General features: G+C 61.3%; 1 protein-coding gene across 1 annotated transcript; it reads right to left on the bottom strand.

Annotated features, from left to right (window-relative positions):
• Positions 1-588: 588 nt before the first annotated feature.
• On the bottom strand, positions 589-16704 carry LOC142595957 (scavenger receptor cysteine-rich type 1 protein M130-like). Its single transcript, XM_075724825.1, is given in 14 exon segments — positions 589-860; positions 9297-9449; positions 9654-9737; positions 10169-10264; positions 11017-11154; positions 11443-11478; positions 11566-11976; positions 12332-12642; positions 12732-13059; positions 13975-14289; positions 14402-14737; positions 16053-16407; positions 16440-16529; positions 16531-16704. Coding segments are annotated over 14 exon segments (3099 nt in total).
• Between the last annotated feature and the right edge of the window lie 2261 nt (positions 16705-18965).

Below are 18965 nucleotides of genomic sequence, written 5' to 3'. Positions count from 1 at the left end.
GCTGCCTCTACACCCCTTGCAACTGCTGCACCCCTCTGTGCAGACCAAGTTCACTGGCCCAACGCAGGGGGACCTGGCGCAGCAGCGCTTCGTTCCTGGGGCTATCCTGCTCTCTGGGCGCTGGGACATGCCCTGGCCCAAACTGCGGGAGGTCTCTTGGGCACAGTCCGGGGGGACAGGGACTGGGGCTCAAAGCCCTGGCCTCCCACGCCTGCAGGGACAGCTGGGAGCCTGTAGGGACTGGTGTGTTTGGTGGCCACGGGCTGCTGCTGAGTGCTGCTGGACCAGGCAGGGCAGCTCTGGGAAATGTCCGTGCCAGCTTCTCTGGCCCTGCTTGCACTGGCTCTGCAGGGACCTTTCCTACGGACTGCGCTGGAGGAGAGCTGAAAGGGTCGGCGGGGAGGAGGAAGGCAGCGGTGGGCCCAGGGCAGGGCAGGAGGGAAGCTCTGCCCTGTCCCCAGCGACTCAGGCACTGGGACCCCGAGGTGACACACATTCCAACAGTCCGACTGCCAACAGCCCTCGCCCCTGATGCCCAAGCCCCTCCCATGGTGTCAGCACACCCTTCCCCACACCACTGGTAGGGTTTCAAATCTGTACCTCGGCCACGCTCTCCATCTGGTCATTCATACGGAAGAAGAGTGGGATCGGGCTCTTCCACACATTCTTCTTTCTCTGTCTCCTGCTGTCCCTCACCACCATACTCATCATTTCTCTGAGGCTGATGCAGAGCTGCTGCACCTGGCTGGACTTGTGGTAGGGAGGAGGACGGGAGGACTTCAGCAACAGCCGCTCCCTGCCCGTGGTGCGCAGGGGCATTAGTGTGGCCGGTGGGAAGGGACATGCTCCAGGGCTGGCTCCTGAACACAGGAGCTGTGGGCCACATCTGCAGCCACAGCTGAACGGCCCTGGGCCCCTGAAAGGCCACACAAGAGGCGTGAGGAAGGGAGCAGCCCTGCCCGAGTGCTGCCCGCAGCGCTGGGCCCAACAGCAGCTGGCCTTGCAGAGTGCCCAGCGCTGCGGCTCAGGCTCCCACAGCAGCCTTACATCGTCAAAGAGCTGCAGGAGCTCCTCAGAGAGTTTTGGAGCAATGGGGCTGGCCCCATGCCTCTTCATAACACCCAACACATTCCTGCAGACAGACAGGACCTTCCTCTTAACGTCAGCATTGGCATCCTGCAGGCTCTCCATGATGCCTGGCAGCAGGACCTGCATTGTTCTTGCCTGCATGAAAAGCACGGTTTCCTTTTTGTGAAGCGGTGAAAGACCACCCTGACCCCTGAGTCACATGACTACTCCCTGGATTTAGAGGGTAGGGAAGCCAACCATCTGGGATCCCTTTCCAGGGAAGGGGGCATTGACAAAGCAATTGGAAAAGGGGCAAAACTGCTCAGCCTTTGGAGGCGACTTCTGTCAAGCGTGAAGGAAAGGTATCCCTTCAAGGAGGATGTTATATACCGCCCAGGTAAATGGACCACCGTAGAGAAGGGTAGCCAGTACCTGAGGGTATTAGGTGTGCTGGAGGTGATTTATAGTGACCTGAACGATGAGCAGTTACCCAAAGATCCAGATGAAGTCAGGTGCACACGACCCATGTGGCGGAAGGTGGTACGGAGCGCATCAGCATCGTATGCCAACTCGTTGGCAATACTGGCCTGGAAAGATGACGAGGCACCAGTGGTGGATGAAGTGGCTAGACGACTCTGGGAATACGAAGAAAGTATCACTTCATCCCTACGGGCCTGTGTCTCGGCTGTGGAAAAACTGTCTGAAAAACTGTGCCAAGAGTTCCAACAACTCAGAGAGGATCTGTCCTACTCCCCACCTGTACGGACCGGTATCTCAGCCTTTAGGAGTCAACGTCCCTATGCTCAAGAGAGAGGATACAGAGGATACACACCACGGGGCACCCTGTGGTTTTACCTGCAGGATCACGGAGAGGACATGAGGAAGTGGGATGGAAAACCCACCTCGACCCTAGAGGCACGGGTGCGGGAGTTGCAAGGAAAAACTAGTACAAAAGGCGGTTCTCCCAGGAAAATTGCAGCTCCAGTTTCCAGTGAGCAGTTCCCCAGACAGAGGAAGAGGGCTGATTTCACTTCCAACCTTAATCAAGGGACTTCTGAGTCACATTTACAGGAAGTGAACAGCGAATACTGTGACCAGTGTTAGAGGGGCTCTGCCTCCAGCCAGGTGGAGGAAAGGGACAACCTGGTTTACTGGACTGTGTGGATTCGATGGCCTGGCACGTCAGACCCACAGGAGTAGAAGAATCTAGTGGACACCGGTGCACAGTGTACCTTAATGCCATCAAGTTGTAGAGGGGCAGAACCCATCTGTATTTCTGGAGTGACAGGGGGATCCCAACAGCTCACTGTACTGGAGGCTGAAGTGAGCCTAACTGGGAATGAGTGGCAGAAGCACCCCATTGTGACTGGCTCAGATGCTCCGTGCATCCTTGGCATAGATCACCTCAGGAGAGGGTATTTCAAGGACCCAAAGGGTACCGGTGGGCTTTTGGTAGAGCTGCCTTGGAGACGGGGGAAATTAAACAGCTGTCCACCTTGCCCGGTCTCTCAGAGGACCCTTCTATTGTGGGGTTGCTGAGCGTCGAAGAACAACAGGTGCCGATCGCCGTGCCACACATGTGAGAACTTCAATAGGAACTGCAGTCAAAGGCAGCCAAGTGGTGTGCCACAACTGACATCGCTAATGCATTTTTCTCCATCCCTTTGGCAGCAGAGTGCAGACCCCAGTTTGCTTTTACCTGGAGGGGTGTTCAGTACACCTGGAACCGACTGCCCCAGGGGTGGAAGCACAGCCCCACCATTTGCCATGGACTGATCCAGACAGCACTGGAACAGGGTGAAGCTCCAGAACATCTGCAGTGCATTGATGACATCATTGTGTGGGGCAACACAGCAGAAGAAGTTTTTGAGAAGGGAAAGAAAATAGTCCAAATCCTTCTGAAGGCCGAATTTGCCTTTATGGCAAAGTAAGGTCAAGGGACCTGCACAGGAGATGCAATTTTTAGGAATAAAATGGCAAGATGGACGTCGTCAGATCCCAATGGATGTGATCAAACAAAATAACAGCTATGTCCCCGCCAACTAGCAAAAGGACACACAAGCTTTCTTAGGCGTTGTGGGTTTTTGGAGAATGCATATTCCAAATTACAGTCAGATCGTAAGCCCTCTCTACCAAGTGACCCGGAAGAAGAACGATTTCCAATGGGGCCCTGAGCAACAACAAGCCTTTGAACAAATTAAACGGGAGATAGTTCATGCAGTAGCCCTTGGGCCAGTCCGGGCAGGGCAGGATATTAAAAATGTGCTCTACACTGCAGCCGGGGAGAATGGCCCTGCCTGGAGCCTCTGGCAGAAAGCACCAGGGGAGACTCGAGGTCGACCCCGAGGGTTTTGGAGTCGGGGATACAGAGGATCCGAAGCCCGCTGTACTCCAACTGAGAAAGAGATACTGGCAGCATATGAAGGGGTTCGAGCTGCTTCGGAAGTGGTTGGTGCTGAAGGCCAGCTCCTGCTGGCACCCCGACTGCCGGTGCTGGGCTGGATGTTCAAAGGGAGGGTCCCCTCTACACATCATGCAACTGATGCTGCGTGGAGTAAGTGGGTTGCACTGATCACACAGCGGGCTCGAATAGGAAACCCCGGTCATCCAGGAATCTTGCAAGTGATCATGGACTGGCCAGAAGGCAAAAACCTTAGAATATCACCAGAGGAGGAGCTGACACGTGCTGAAGAGGCCCCACTGTATAATAAATTGCCAGAAAATGAGAAGCAATATGCCCTGCTCACTGATGGGTCCTGTCGTCTTGTGGGAAAGCATCAGAGGTGGAAAGCTGCTGTATGGAGTCCTATACGACAAGTCGTAGAAACCAGTGAAGGAGAAGGGGAGTCGAGTCAGTTTGCAGAGGTGAAAGCCACCCAGCTGGCTTCAGATATTGCTGAACGAGAAAAGTGGCCAGTCCTTTATCTCTATACTGACTCATGGATGGTGGCAAATGCCCTGTGGGGGTGGCTGCAGCAATGGAAGCAAAGCAACTGGCAGCGCAGAGGCAAACCAATCTGGGTTGCCGCATTGTGGCAAGATAAAAATGTTTTTATAAGTACATCAGCAATAAAAGGAGAGCCAAGGAGGATCTCCATCCCTTGCTGGATGTGGGGCGGAACATTGTCACCGAGGACAAGGAAAAGGCTGAGGTACTTAACGCCGCCTTTGCCTCTGTGTTTAACAGCCAGACCGGTCATCCCCAGGGTACTCAGGCCCCTGAGCTAGAGGATAGGGATGGGGAGCAGAATGGAGCCCTCATAGTCCAGGAGGAAGCAGTTAACGACCTGCTATGCCACCTGGACGCTCACAAGTCTGTGGGGCCAGATGGGATCCACCTGAGAGTGCTGAGGGAGCTGGCAGAGGAGCTCACCAAGCCACCCTCCATCATCTATCAGCAGCCCTGGTTAACAGGGGAGGTCACTGATGCCTGGAGGCTTGCCAATGTGACACCCATCTACAAGAAGGGCCGGAAGGAGGACCTGGGGAACTACAGGCCTGTCAGCCTGACCTCAGTGCCAGGAAAGATTATGGAGAGGTTCATCTTGAGTGAACTCAACAGGCAAGTGCAGGTCAACCAGGGGATCAGGCCCAGCCAGCATGGGTTCATGAAAGGCAGGTCCTGCTTGACCACCCTGATCTCCTTTTATGACCTGGTGACCTGCCTGGTGGATGATGGAAAGGCTGTGGATGTCATTTACCTGGACTTTAGCAAAGCTTTTGACACCGTCTCCCACAATATTCTCCTTGGGAAGCTGGCAGCTCATGGCTTGGAGGGCGTAGTCTTTGCTGGGTAGAAAACTGGTTGGGTGGCCGAGCCCAGAGAATAGTGGTGAATGGAGTTAAGTCCAGTTGGCAGCCAGTCACGAGCGGTGTTCCCCAGGGCTCAGTTTTGGGACCAGCCTTGTTTAATATCTTTATCAATGATCTGGATGAGGGGATTGAGTGCACCCTCAGTAAGTTTGCAGATGACACCAAACTGGGTGGGAGTGTCGATCTGCTGGAGGGTAGGATGGCCCTGCAGAGGGACCTGGACAGGCTGGATCGATGGGCCGAGGCCAACTGGATGAGGTTTAACAAGGCCAAGTGCTGGGTCCTGCACTTTGCTCACAACAACCCCATGCAACGCTGCAGGCTTGGGGAAGAGTGGCTGGAAAGCTGCCTAGCCGAAAAGGACCTGGGGGTGTTGGTTGACAGTGGCTGAACATGAGCCGGCAGTGTGCCCAGGTGGCCAAGAAGGCCAACAGCATCCTAGCTTGTATCAGGAATAGTGTGGCCAGCAGGAGCAGGGAGGTGATTGCTGCCCTGTACTCGGCGCTGGTGAGGCCGCACCTGGAATGCTGTGCCCAGTTTTGGGCCCCTCACTACAAGAAAGACATTGGGGTGCTGGAGCATGTCCAGAGAAGGGCAGCGGAGCTGGGGAAGGGTCTGGAGCACAGGGCTGATGGGGAGCGGCTGAGGGAACTGGGGGTGTTCAGCCTGGAGAAGAGGAGGCTGAGGGGAGACCTTATCGCTCTTTACAACTGCCTGAAAGGAGGGTGTAGTGAGGTGGGTGTTGGTCTCTTCTCCCAAGTAGTTAGCGATAGGACGAGAGGAAATGGGCTCAAGCTGCACCAGGGGAGGTTTAGTTTGGAAATTAGGAAAAATTTCTTCACGGAAAGGGTGGTCAAGCATTGGACCAGGCTGCCCAGAGAGGTGGTGGAGTCACCATCCCTGGAAGTGCTCAAAAAGCAGGTAGATGTGGCACTTGGGGACATGGTTTAGTCTAGTCTACCCTTGATTGGTTTAGTGTGGACTTGGTAGTGTAGGTTCATGGTTGGACTGGATGGTCTTAAAGGTCTTTTCCAACCTAAACGATTCTATGATTCTATGACTCACGCAGCACCCTCTCAGCAGCAAAGACCCTGCCCTCCTGGGGATCGCTCCTTCCACCCACAGCCTCTCCCCGCAGCGCTGTTGCGAGCTCCCCGGGCAGGCTGAGTGCTGACCCTGGCAGGCGGCAGAGTCCCTGCCCCGGCACACAGCCCCCTGAGGCGCAGCAAAACTGCTTGGCAGGACAGCCCTGGACAGCCCTGGGGGTACTCCCGGCTTCACACCCCTGCAGCCATCCCCAGCAGAAGGCAGCAGTCATGCCTTGTCCCTCTAACAGTGAAGCAGGAAATCCCTGCTCCAGAGCATGTCCTTCTCCTCTGCACCAACCATGGGACGTGCCAGCTCTGGGAGATCCCTTCAGGACATTCTTGCACATTGCCCTGCAGCCAGGGATGTAACATGTCCACAGCTGTGAAGATTAAAGAAAGCGTACCCACCCCACCCCCCGCAATGAACAAGAATGGTGACCTAGGATCAACAGACGAGGAGAAGGCTGAGGTACTCAACAACTTCTTTGCCTCAGTCTTCACTGGCAACCTCTCTCCTCACCCCTCCCGAATAGATGGACCGCAAGATGGGGAACAGGGGGGTAAAGCCCCTCCCACACTGTAAGGGAAGATCAGGTTCGAGACCACCTGAGGAACCTCAATGTACATGAGTCTATGGGACCTGATGAGATGCATCCCAGAGTCCTGAGGGAAATGGCTGATGTAGTTGCCAAGCCACTCTCCATGATATTTGAAAAGTCCTGGCAGTCAGGTGAAGGCCCTGGGGACTGGAAGAAGGGGAATGCTGTGCCCATTTTTAAAAAGGGAAGAAAGGAGGACCCTGGGAACTACCGACCTGTCAGCCTCACCCCTGTGCCTGGGAAGATCATGGAGCAGATCCTCCTAGAAGCTATGCTCGAGCACATGGAGGACAGGGAGGTGATTCGAGAGAGCCAGCACGGCTTCACCAAGGGCAAGTCCTGCCTGACCAACCTCGGGGCTTTCTGTGAAGGAGTGACTGCATCAGTGGACAAGGGAAAAGCAATGGATGTCATCTACTTGGATTTCTGTAAAGCGTTCAACACGGTCCCCCACAACATCCTTCCCTCTAAATTGGGGAGATATGGATTTGATGGGTGCACTCTTTGGTGGATGTCCTGGTTTCAGCTGGGATAGAGTTAATTTTCTTCCTAGCAGCAGGCACAGTGCTGTGTTTTGGATTTAGTAGGAGAAGAATGTTGATAACATGCTGATGGTTTAGTTGTTGCTGGGTACTGCTTATGCTAGTCAAGGACTTTTTCAGCTTCCCATGCTCTGCCAGGCGCACAAGAAGCAGGGAGGGGGCACAGCCAGAATAGTTGATGCAAACTGCCCAAAGGGCTATTCCATACCATGTGACGTCATGCTCAGTATAGAAACTGGGGGGAGTTGGCCGAGGAGCAGTGATCGCTGCTCGGGGACTGTCTGGGTATCGATCGGCAGGTGGTGAGCAATTGCATTGTGCATCACTTGCTTTGTATATTATTATTATTATCATCATTATTACCATTATTATATTGTTATCATTATCATTAGTATTTTACTTTATTTCAATTATTAAACTGTTCTTATCTCAACCCAGGAGTGTTTCTCACTCTTACTCCTCCGATTCTCTCCCCCATCCCATTGGGGTGAGCGAGCGGCTGTGTGGTGCTTAGTTGCTGACTGCGGTGACAGCACGACAGGGAGGGACACAAAATACCCTCTGCCATGGAAATGTGCCCACGTTAGCACCCTGCCAGCCAGGCCCTTCTCCAGGCCAGGGGCTGGATGACGGCTCTGGCTTCCAGTCCACGTCTCATGGGGATCCCTTCTCCCTCCCCCTGGCCTCTCCCTCCTCTGCCTCCCCCAGCGCTGAGGGAAAGGTCCCCCCACGCCCCCTGCTCCCACCCCTCCTGCACCTGCACACAGGCACTGCCCCAGCACAAACCCACACTGAGCCCCGTGGCCAGGCAGCAGGAGGGCAGGGGTTGGGGCTGAGGCGCAGCAGGAGGAGGGGCTGCCAGGGCTGCCATGGGGCCTTCCAGCCCCTGCCCAGGACGGAGGCAGCTGTGGGGCTGTGAGGGGAGTGCGGGGCTCTGCCAGGGCCCAAGGCAGCAAGAAGAGCCCATGGAGACTGGGGTGCTGGCAGAGGCAGCCAAGGGGCAATGCCAGCCCCGTGCTCCCCAGCAAGTGGCTCTGCACCCTGTGCCAGGGCAGTGGGGAGCAGAGCTGCCTCCTAACCAGTGTGGGAGGTGATGCGCGGGACGTGATAGCCCCTGGGGCTGGCTGGGGGGTCCAGGGCACCGCAGCCACCTGTGGGCTCACTTGTGTGGGGCCACAGCCCAGGGCTCAGCCCAACACGGCAGCTCTGTCGTGGCCTGTGTGCTGTGGGACGAGCATGGCCCAGGCAGGGCCTGGGGGAAAGAGCAGCTGGGGAAGCCCGAGGTGAGGAGATGGGCGCTCCCGCTGGGGCGCATCACAGCACCTTGCAGAGAGACAGTTTTGTTGGAAACTTTTGCTGGCAGGGTGGAAACGTCTCTGTCAGCAGGAATATTGCCCAGGGACCATGGGCTCTGGCAGCCCCACAGCCTGACCCCGAGCCCGCTGCCCCCGAGATGTGCCCCTTCCCCACCACCACGTCTTTGTGCTCTGCTCCCCCCAGTCAGCCTCAGGGAGACACCCCGACAGCGGGGCAGGCAAGCACCAGCTCTGGGCCATACCCCAAAGGCTTTTAATAGGAACAGCTGCGGAGGCACAGCGTGAAACCAGGGGAATCAAAAGAGAGGCAATGGCCGGCTGTTTCTGCTGCCCGTGGGAAGAGGGAGACGGTTCCCTGGTGCTCACGGCTCTCCCAGCTGCAAAGTCCCCTCCTCGCTCCCGGCTGCACCCAGCTGCACGGCAGGGATGGGCTCTCCTGGCGCGGGGCTCAGGGATGGCTGTGCACTGAGCTCTGCTGTCGCAGCCTTTCTGTGCTCAGGGGGATGTGCCAGAGGCACCTCTTCAGCATCGTCATAGCCTGTGCTCTCTGGGGACAGGGACCAGGCATCTCCCTCAGCTGCAGGGGCCCCAGCACTTCTCTGCGAGCGCAGGTTTGCCCCTGCAAGCAGCAAGGCAGGCCATTGCACGTTGGCCCCATGGGGTGCCCCTCCTGCTCTCTGCATCACCTGCCTCCCGTCTCCTCCCTCCCTCCTGACATGTCCAGCTCCCTCTGCCAGCCCCAGGCCCCCCAGGGAAAACTCCCAGGGCAGGGTCCCCCATCCCAGGAGCTTGGGCTCTCCGTACGGCAGCGATTCACCCGGCACCAGGGATGGTATCCCATAAAGCGGCAGCGCCATCCTTCCCTCTCACCTCCAGGGGCATCCCTGGGCCCTGCTCCCTCCTCTGGTGCCCTGGGCATTTCCCAGGCTCCCTGCCCAGGGGCAGGATCCTCCCCAGGGGCAGAAACCTCCCTGGCATCATCATAGCCATGCGCTGGGTCACCTCCAGGCAGGACAGGGACGTCTGAAAGGAGAGGGGAGCTGGTGACACTGAGGAGATACATCTGCAGAACAGAGGGCGGGAGGATGCGCAGGGCCGTGGGGCTCAGACCCTGGTGTTGGCAGCACCCCAGGAGACTCCCCAGCTCTGATGGGGACACTCAGTGACACCGCTGTCCCTCACATGGCTGCAGGGAGGAGAGATCCACTCCTTCCCGCACCCTGTTACCTGGTGCTGAGCCCGGACCCTCCTCCTCCTTGCTGTCCGCGGGGTAGGGCTGCAGCTTGGCCAGGGACCCCTCTGAGTAGGAGCCTGGAGAGAGGCGCAGCGGCTGTTATGGGAGTGTGCTCTGCTGAGCCGGCTTGTGGTGAGTGCTGCTGGGGACGGGGGACCCACAGAGGCAGGGCTGTGTGGGGAGGAGGGCTCAGGACTCACCCTGCTCCCCTGGGACCAAGCCTGCCTCAACGGGGCTCCCAGAGCTGCCCCGGGACAGCCCCTTCCCTCAGCCCTGCGGTGCCACCCAGGGATTTATGCAGGGGCAGGCAGAGAGGGGCTGTCCCTGGCTGCGATGGGAAGAACTGCTGGGGAGGAAGCTCCTCTGCTGGGCCCAGGACCCGGCTGCTCTGCCCACACACCCCAGCGCTGCAGGGACCGTAGGCCAGGGGACTGCCGCGGGTCAGCCCTAGGTGGAGGTTTGGGGACAGAGCCCTGCAGATGTGCCCCCATGAGGGACCCACACCCACCTGAGCCGCTGAACCTCGCCCGCTTCTCCCATGCCGGGCCGTAAGCGATCTCCTCATAGACGGCGTCAGGGAAGGGCTCCCACGCTCTCCCCGAGCCTGTGGACAGCGGCAGGGCTGGCCCAGGGACAGGCAGAGAGGGGACAGGATCCTGCTCTGCTCCCCCTGCTTTGGTCCCCGGGGCCAGCAAAAGGCTCTGGCCACAGCACAGCCCCGCTGCGCTGCCTGCTCACCGCTACCCCTTCCTCAGTGAGGGCAATGTCCCCACGGAGGTGATCTGGGGCAGCGACACCCTCACAGCGTCCCCTCAGAGACAGCCCTTGTGCCCCTCTGGCCCCTGGGTCAGCTCCCCGGTGCTGAGCTTGGAGCAGCTCCCGCCTCTCCTCTCCCCCTGGAGCTGCCCCCTCTCTGCCCCAGGGATCCATAGCACGGCCCCTGCCCTGCCGCGGGGAGGTCACGGTTGCACAGAGGAACAGCCTGGGGGCCTGAAACCACAGGGATGGACCCTGCTGCCCCACGTTCCTCCTGGCATCTCCCCTGCCCCACAGACCCCTCCAGAGCTGCCCGGAGCGCTGCCAGTGTCGTGTCCTCGTCTGTGTCCCCTCTGCTCCCACCTCCCCCAGCCCAGCTCGGCCATTTCTCTCCTCGCCCCGTCCCTAACTCCCGCCGTGCCTGGACTCTCTCTACCCCTTGCTGCTGGTGGCCCATGGCCCATGGTCAGGCGGTGGATGAGGCGGCACATGGCAATGAAGGCAGCACACACGCTTATCCCCCCAGCTCTGCCTGTGCCGCTCACTGACACCTGCCAGCACCCCTGGCCTTGCCAGGAGGCATCTTTCCCCGGGACCCACCTGCGCGCCCAGCCCTGGCGCTTCGCACTTGCCCGGCCAGGAGGGCCAGGAGCAGGCAGAGAAGGGCCCCCAGGACGATGCAGATGATGACGGGCAACGACAGTCTCCCGCTGCCAGTCGGACGGTCCCGGCTGGGATCTGCATGGGCAGGAAGAGAGAAAGGGCAGCAGCAGGCCTGGGAGAGGTGGGGGCCGGCACACCCCAGTGCTGCCCCCCACTACAGCAGGGGTAGGGGACCCCAGGAGTGAGGGATGAGGAAGCTCCCAGGCTGCTGGGTAAATGAGAGCCCTCCCCAACGCCCCTCCCCACTGCTGTCCCGGTGCCTCCTCTTGGGAGTTTCACACCCCAGCAAGGAGCCCCCTCCCTGCGGCTGTGGCTCACAGCTGGCCCCGAGAAGAGCCAGCGCTGGCAGGGAGGACAGGTTACCTGCTCGCGGGGTTGGTGCTGCCGTCCTGGGTGCAACTGCAGAGAAAGAAAAGAGAACAGCGTGGGACTCTGAGAGCTGAAGTGCCATTTGTGCCACCAGAAGCAGCAGGGTCTGGCACGTACAGTAAAAGCCCCCGTGGGCCCTGTCTCTGCGCTTGATTGTGCCTGGCAGGGAGCAGGAGCTGGGGCGATGCTGGTGCCCAGGAAGCTCAGAATTACCACTGCAGGTGATGTGGGTCTCCTCTCGCAGGTCATCGCACGACCGTGGGTCCCAGGGAGCAGAGGGACACTGCCAGAAGGAGCTGTTTCTCTCCCCACACTCCACGCGATCCAGCCAGGCGTGGCCAGACACCCTACCAGAGGGCAGGCGTGTTTCCAGGGTCCCTGCGTCCCCGCAGCCCAGCTCCTTGCATGCCAGCGACACCGTTTGGAGAGTCATTGAGTTGGAGCAAACGCTCCCCCATTTGCCATTGTAGAAAACCTGCAGGCGCCCGGAGCAGTTGCTGCCGTTCCCCAGCATCAGGGCCATGAAATCTGGGAGGAAAGGCCCCAGAGGGGCACAGGCTGGTGTGGGGCTGTGGGAGCAGAGAAGCCTCTTCCCCCCGCAGGCCCTGGCCAGGCAGGGGCACGGCCAGCAAGTCACCCTTTTGCCAGGGGCCGAGAGAAGTCCCTGACGGAGAGACACCCATGCCCTCCCCGCTAAGCCCTGGGCACAGCTCAGCTGACAAGGGACCCCCCGTGGGACCGAGGGGCTTCGTGCAGGGGTGTCCCCAGGACAGGCTCGGGCAGGGGCTCCGAGGCAGCCAGGCACAGCCTGGGCCGTTGCCGGCTCTCCCCTCGTCCCGGCCTCCCCGGGCGCTGGGCTCCCACCACAGCTCCCGGCACAGACCTGAGCAGACGACTCCTGCGTCCTCTTTGTGCGCGCAGTCGTGCTGCCCCCAGGACCCTGCCGGGCAGTCCCAGAGAGCAGCTTCGGCCCCGGAGCAGTTCACGCCATCCAGCCAGATCTGACCGGAGCCTTCCCCGAAGCGAGCGGAGCCGACCGCCTCCACCGCCCCGCCGCAGCCCAGCTGCTGGCAAACGATGGCGGCATCAGACAGGTCCCAGCCATCGTCGCAGACGGTCCCCCAGCTGCCCTGGTAGTAGATCTCCACTCTCCCAGCGCAGCGCCCGGGCCCCTTCACCAGCCGCACCTGCCGGCTCCCTGCAGCAGGAAGAAACCCCAGCTGCCCTCAGGGGCTGCTGCCCACCCAGCCCAGAGCCTGGGGGGCCCGTGCAGTGCCACTCACCCCGCGCACACGACCCCCACGTCCTCCGCAATCCCTGCCGCCGCTGCGCTCTCGGGCAGGGAGGTGTTGCAGAGGCTCAGCCCGGCCTCGTGCCCTGCGCACCGCACCCCTCGCAGCCCCACGGGACCCGTCCCTCTCTGAGGCTTCGCGGGGTTGTAGGCTTTTTCTGCCTCTCTGCACCTCAGCTGACGGCACACCACGCTGGCCTCCCGCATGTCCCACTCGTCATCCAGGACTCGGCCCCACGTCCCGCGCTGCAAGATCTCCACTCGTCCGTCGCACCGGCTCCCTCCACCCACCAGCCGCAGGGCCGTGGAGCCAGCGGGGCCTGGGGACAGCAGCCGTGCCCCAGCCCTCGGCAGCACCACAGAGCCCACAAACCTGCAGCACCTCCCCAGGCTCTGCAACCCGCACAGCACCCTGCAGCTCACCCGCCTGCCCCAGCCCTCTGCACTCAGCTTCAGGAGCGCGTTTCCACAGGATTGCTTTCCCAGGCCCTGAGCAAGACGCTGTCTTTGCTCTTGGTGGGGCAGAGCCACCCAACACGTCTCTGCTGAGGCCGATGGGGCAGCTCCCGCAGGAGGGAGCAGCAGCCGCTGCAGGGACCCGGGCACAGGCAGTGCTGGCCAAGCCTTGCCCAACCTCAGCGCTGACACCGGCGCTGCTGAGACAGCAGGCAGAGCCCGCACGTCTGTGCCCCTCTGCATCCCTGGGTTTGGGGTCTGGGCGCCTGTGTCCCTGGCAGGGAGCAGAGCACGGGGGGCCTTTCTGAGCAAACAGCACAAGGTTGGGTCTTGTGCTGACCAGAAGCACCAGGAGCAAGGGCAAAGCCCAGCCCCGCTCTGCACCTCACCCCCCAGGTCTGCTGCTGGGGGCACCTGGGCAGCCCCCACGGGCGTGGGATTGGGCTCTGGGGGGTCTCTGTGGGGCTGGGACAGGGCTGTCTGCAGCCAGAGGGATGGAGCTGAGCCCCACAGCCCTATCCTGGGCCTGTCCTGCAGCAGCAGAGCAGAGGACCCCGCGCCTGGCGCTGGCCGCAGGGCCTGAGCCACTGCCCTGGGGGGCAGAGATGCCTGACCTCGTTCACTCTTCAGCTCTCCCACATCAGAGCCGTCGGTGAGAGCAGGCAAAGCCCTCCAGGTTGCTCCTGGTGCAGGCAGGGTTTCTCAAGGGACAAATGCAGCTGGTGCTGCCACGGGCTCCCCTGCTTTGGGTGGCCATGGCACCTTTTCCCAGCACCCACCTGAGCAAATGACAGCAGCATGGTTCTCGGGGGAGCACGGTGAGGCCCCCAGGGCAGTCACTGGGCACTGTCCCAGGTGGGCTTCAGTCCCCTCACAGTGGAATGAGTCTCTCCACACAGGTCCGGTTCCACTCCCAAAATGCCCTCCTCTGGGAATGGACTCAGCAAACCCACAGTCGAGGTGACGACAGAGAACGTGGGCGTCCAAGAGATCCCAGCGGGAGGCACAGAGGGTACCCCAGGTGCCCAGCACCTGCACCTCCACTCGCCCCTCACACGCCGTGCTGCCGTTCACCAGCCGGAACCCTGTGTACTCTGGGGACAGGGAACGATGAGAGAGTGCGCACCCAGCACGGCACGGTCCCTGCCCTGCTCCCCTGTCCCCAGCACACCCCCGGATATGTAACACCCCACCCTGAGTCCTTACGTGTGCAGGTGACACTGACAGCATTGGCATGGGTGCAAGGCTGGTCCCTGCGGGATCCCCTGGGGCAGAACATGAGAAGGGATTCGTTCCCGGCACACTGCAGCTCTCTGTCCCACATGGGACCCACACCTTCTCCAAAGCGAGCTCTCCCAGGCACGGACAGGGGTACGCCACACTGGAGCTCCCTGCAGACCACCTCGGCAGCTTTGGGACCAAAGTCGGAGTCACAGACAGTCTTCCACTGGTTCCCGTCATGGACCTCCACGCGTCCCGAGCAGGGGCTGTCCCCTCCGACCAGCTGGACAAATCCTGGAACAACCAAAGACCCCTCAAGCTCTCCCAGAGCCCTCTGGCAGTTACGTGCCTACATCCCAGCTGCTCTGCAAGGTAGCCACAGGCAGAGAGACCGCAACCACCCACCGCTGCCAGTGGGTGCCGATGGCACAAACACACCAGGGACCCCTGCCGCTCCTCAGGCATCATCACAGCACTTGTGGGCTTGCTGCTGTCCCAAAGCCCCAGCCGTAGGCACTGCTCAGGCACACTGCTGCTGTCCTGGAGACCCTGGGCTTCCTGGCACCAGCCACAGGCACTGCAGTACCCAGAGCACTTGGGGCCCAGGGGGACTGGCCCAGGCCCTGCTGGCTGCTGCAGCCTCATCTGTGCACTGAGCTCAGGGCCAGGATGAGGAGCCCCTTGGAGCTGCCAGAAACACAGCCTTTCTTTCCGGGCCGTCTCAGGCTGTTAGGTGGGACATGGGACAGGCTAGAGGTATGGCACGGCTGTATCCGCAGCCACTGTCTGTGCCAGCTCCCCACTCTGGCACCGGCCCAGGGAGGGGGCCCTCAGCCAGGGCCAGAGTGCAGTGCCAGGCACGCACATCCCCACCAAGGGCCAGGCAGAGGGCAGGAGAGCGGGCAGAGGAGCAGCCCTGGGCTGACACGATCTCCCGGTGCAAGCACAGGCACTGAGGCCAGTGCAAGTGCTGGCAAAGCCCCTGTGGCACAGGGCAGCCGCGGGCTGGGGCAGGCAGGAAAGGCTGGGCAGCAGCTTGGCCCTGCCTGCCTGGGGCCGTATCCCCATGGGCTGGAACTCATGGGGGGACCCTGGGAGAGGAATGAGGTGCCACGGGCCACCCTGCTCCTCTGCCCAAGGCCAGCGCTCCTCCCCTCTGAACATCCCTTGGCTGAGGCTGAGGGACTCCTCTCTGCCAGCAGGCACAACCCAAAAGTCCCTTGCCATCTCATGCCCTTCCCCGGGGCTGTGGGTGGCCACGTGAGCAGCTCCCGGTGCCTCTGGCATGGGGGGACCTGGCCCTCGGCAATCCCAGACAGGTCCTGGCTGAATGGGAGGAGAAAGATGGGAACCAGCAGCCATCCCGGGGCAGGGAGAGGGATTAATCTCCCAGCCCCAGGCCCCCACTGAGGGTGGGCTGAGCCACCTTGGGGCCTGGCAGTGGCTGGACACACAGGGTGGGCTCGCATTGCTCTTTCCTCAGGGACCAGGGACAGCAGCAATGACAGTCCCAGCTTGGCAGTCTCATCAGCCACACTGAGCCCTGCTCCAGTGCCCGCTTGTTGCTCCCTGAGGGCACAGCCAGGTCCCTTCCCCTGTCCCGGTCCCAAAGGTGGGGAACAGGCTGGCCCCTTACCTGAACACGTCACTCCAGCATCAGCATAGTGATTACAGTAGTGTTGTCCCCATCCACGGTGTGTACAGTCAGACAGGGCAGACTCAGTTCCACGACAATCAACCTCATCCATCCATATGGGGCCAGATCCTGGCCCGAAGTGCCCGTATTTAGGAGCTGTGACAGCAGACCCACAGCCCAGCTGCTTACAAACCACTGCAGCATCATCCATGTCCCAGAAGACACCACACACGGTTCCCCACCGGCCCTGGTGTTTCACCTCCACTCGCCCAGCACAGCGCCCGCCGCCATCCTCCAGCCTCAGCTCTGCAGCCCCTTCAAACAGCAACATGGGACCGGTCAGGAGAGTGCCGAGCTCCAGACTGCAGGTCTAAGGGTCACCCCTGCCCAGGCCAAGTCACAGGCCCCGGGGTGGGAGCCCCTTCCCCTCCAGGCTGTCCCTGCAGCAGTTTTGGGGTCCCTCCTGTCCCCACGGTCTGTGCAGGGCTGGGGTGCCCAACTCCAGCCCTGATGGGCTATTCACCACCCCACAGCCCTTGGCACCTCTTCCCACGCCAACGGCCCCTGCCCGTGCCCACCCACACACCGTGCCCCCAGGCCCTGCACAGGGCACCGTCTCCTCCCCAGCCAAGCACACCCTGCACAGCCCCATGCCCCCACGCCCGCAGCTTCCCCGGCACCACCTTCCCTGGCACCACCCAAACCCACACCACCCCCAGGGCTTTCTGTGTCCTCAGGGAGCACCGACACAATCCCAAGGATCCCCCCAACCCATGTCCCCTCCTCGCCCCTGGCATCAGCCCAGCCCCTGTGCTTGGCCGGGGCCCCCAGGAAGGAAAATTCTCTGCAGCCTGCGAGTGCAGACAGCCCGCTCCCCTTCTCTCTGGGGGACACAAACTGCCTTCCTGGGGTCGGGGCTCCCCTGCACCCGGGGGCAGTGAGCAGCACACAAACCTTGCGGGGCACCCCGCAGATTGGCTGTGCCCTGGGGATCCCTGAGTGCTGCCGTCACCCCCTGGGCCACTGCTGGCCCCAGGGGCACAGCCCGGGGGAACAAGGAGCCCAAAAGGGTACCCCAGGATGGGGGATGTCTCTAAATGCAGCCAGGCACGGGCTGCCTTAAAGACAGAGAGGCACAGGGAAAGGCAGAAGGTCCATGGACGTGAGCACCTTCTGACCCTTGTCCCAGTGTTGCCGGGAAAGCAACCCCAGCCCCAAAGGGATCCTGATACCCCGCCACTACCCACTGGCCCTGGGCGGTGAGACAAGGGAGCCAGCACTTACCCCTGCACAGCTGCACCCAGAGGAGCAGGCACAGCACCCGAGGGGACAGGAGTCCCTCCATCCCCATCCTGAGCCTGCTGCCCCGCTGGCACAGCCCTGCTGCGCCCCGCTCCCTGCCACGGCTCCGGGCAACTCACGGGGACAACGACGATGGCAGGCTGATATATCTCTGCAGATGCCGACCCAGCTGCAGGAGGAGCCAAGCGAAGCAGCAGCACCTTTTTAGACATGAGCGGCAGCTATCTCCCCTCCGACACAGACCAGTCCTCCAATGAACTTCTCCAGCGCCGTTCATGACCATATATGAGGGACATCTCTGTCCCACTGCGGGCGTCAGGGTCACTGCGGTGGGGGATCGTCACAGGACGAGCTGAGCGTGGAGGGGAAAGGAGTCTGTCACCCCTTGCAGCCTGCTGTGGGGACAGGGAGCACTGAGCATCTCCTGCACTGGGCTCATCCAAGAGCCCAAGGCGTGAGTGTCCTGACGCCCCCGAGACATGGGAAGCACAGGGCTGGGACTGCCGCGCGACCTGTGTCAGGATGGGAAGGGAACAGCCCCTTCCCCTGCCACAGCCCCTGCTGTGCTGGCAGCAGCAGCTGGGAAAAAGGCTTGGCCAGGGGAAGAGCTCCATGCCAGCAGTGCTGGCTCACGCCTCCCTCCCTGGAGAGACCCACGGTGGGTCCCTCGCAGGAGCCGGAGCTGGGACATGGCCCTGCCCTGGCAGCAGACACGCAGCCCCGAGGCTCAGACATGTCCCTGGCTCTCAGCGTGTCACTGCGGTGCCGTTATTCCCCGCGGGTGGATCGGGACCTGGAGCCTGCAGGTGCACAAACCACAGCCCACGTGGCCTCGCAGCGCTCGCCGCGCTCCCCTGGCAGCGCCCGTGCAGGAAGTCTGTGGTTTCCTCCTGGCACCGTGCCCAGGCACATCCCTGCCGTGCCCCCGAGCCACCCCCAGCCCCACTGCTCCAGCCAGGGCTGCAGGGGCTGCTCCTTCGGCCTGGCAGCCACGGGGCCAGGCAGCTCCCGTCCCCCGTCGTGCCCCTCTCATGCACACGGCCGCTCTGCACCCAGCCCCACGGCCACGGGTGCCATCGGTGACGTGACCTCACCCCCTCCTGCTGCCACTGCTCTGTGCTCATGGCTTACACTGTCACACCTCTGCCTGTGGTGCATGGGCTCCTGATGATGATGCTTCTTCCAAAAAGCCACATTTGGGTAGGGGCTCCATATGATCTGCATGATTGCTGTTAGCAAAGCGCAAAATCTGGGACATGTATTTGCCAGGGATCTGCTTAGGAGCTCGCTTGCCACCAGGTTCCTGTGCTCAGCACAGCTGCAAGTCTGAAAGCCCAAGGGCCTTTGGGAAGGTCTGGCCCGTTGCACCCCACCCCTGGGGCACAAAGAGCTCTGGCCTGAGACAGGGGCAGCAGCCTGGCCCTGCTCGGCTCTCCCCGCAGAAGGGGCAGGGCCGTGCCCCCAGAATGGGGTTGCTGGGCTGCCCGGCTGGAGGGCAGTAGTGCAGACAGCCCCCATGCTGTGGGGCTGCCTGCTCCTGCCGGGAAGCCAGGCAGCACACAAGGCTTCTGGCCTGACCACCCTCTGCTTTCTGGGCCCCCTTGCACCCAC

The sequence above is a fragment of the Pelecanus crispus genome, chromosome 25 (genome assembly GCF_030463565.1).
Source record: "Pelecanus crispus isolate bPelCri1 chromosome 25, bPelCri1.pri, whole genome shotgun sequence".
Classification (NCBI taxonomy): Eukaryota; Metazoa; Chordata; class Aves; order Pelecaniformes; family Pelecanidae; genus Pelecanus; species Pelecanus crispus.
Note: the sequence above shows the minus strand (reverse complement) of the source record. Positions and strands in the feature narration are given on the sequence as shown.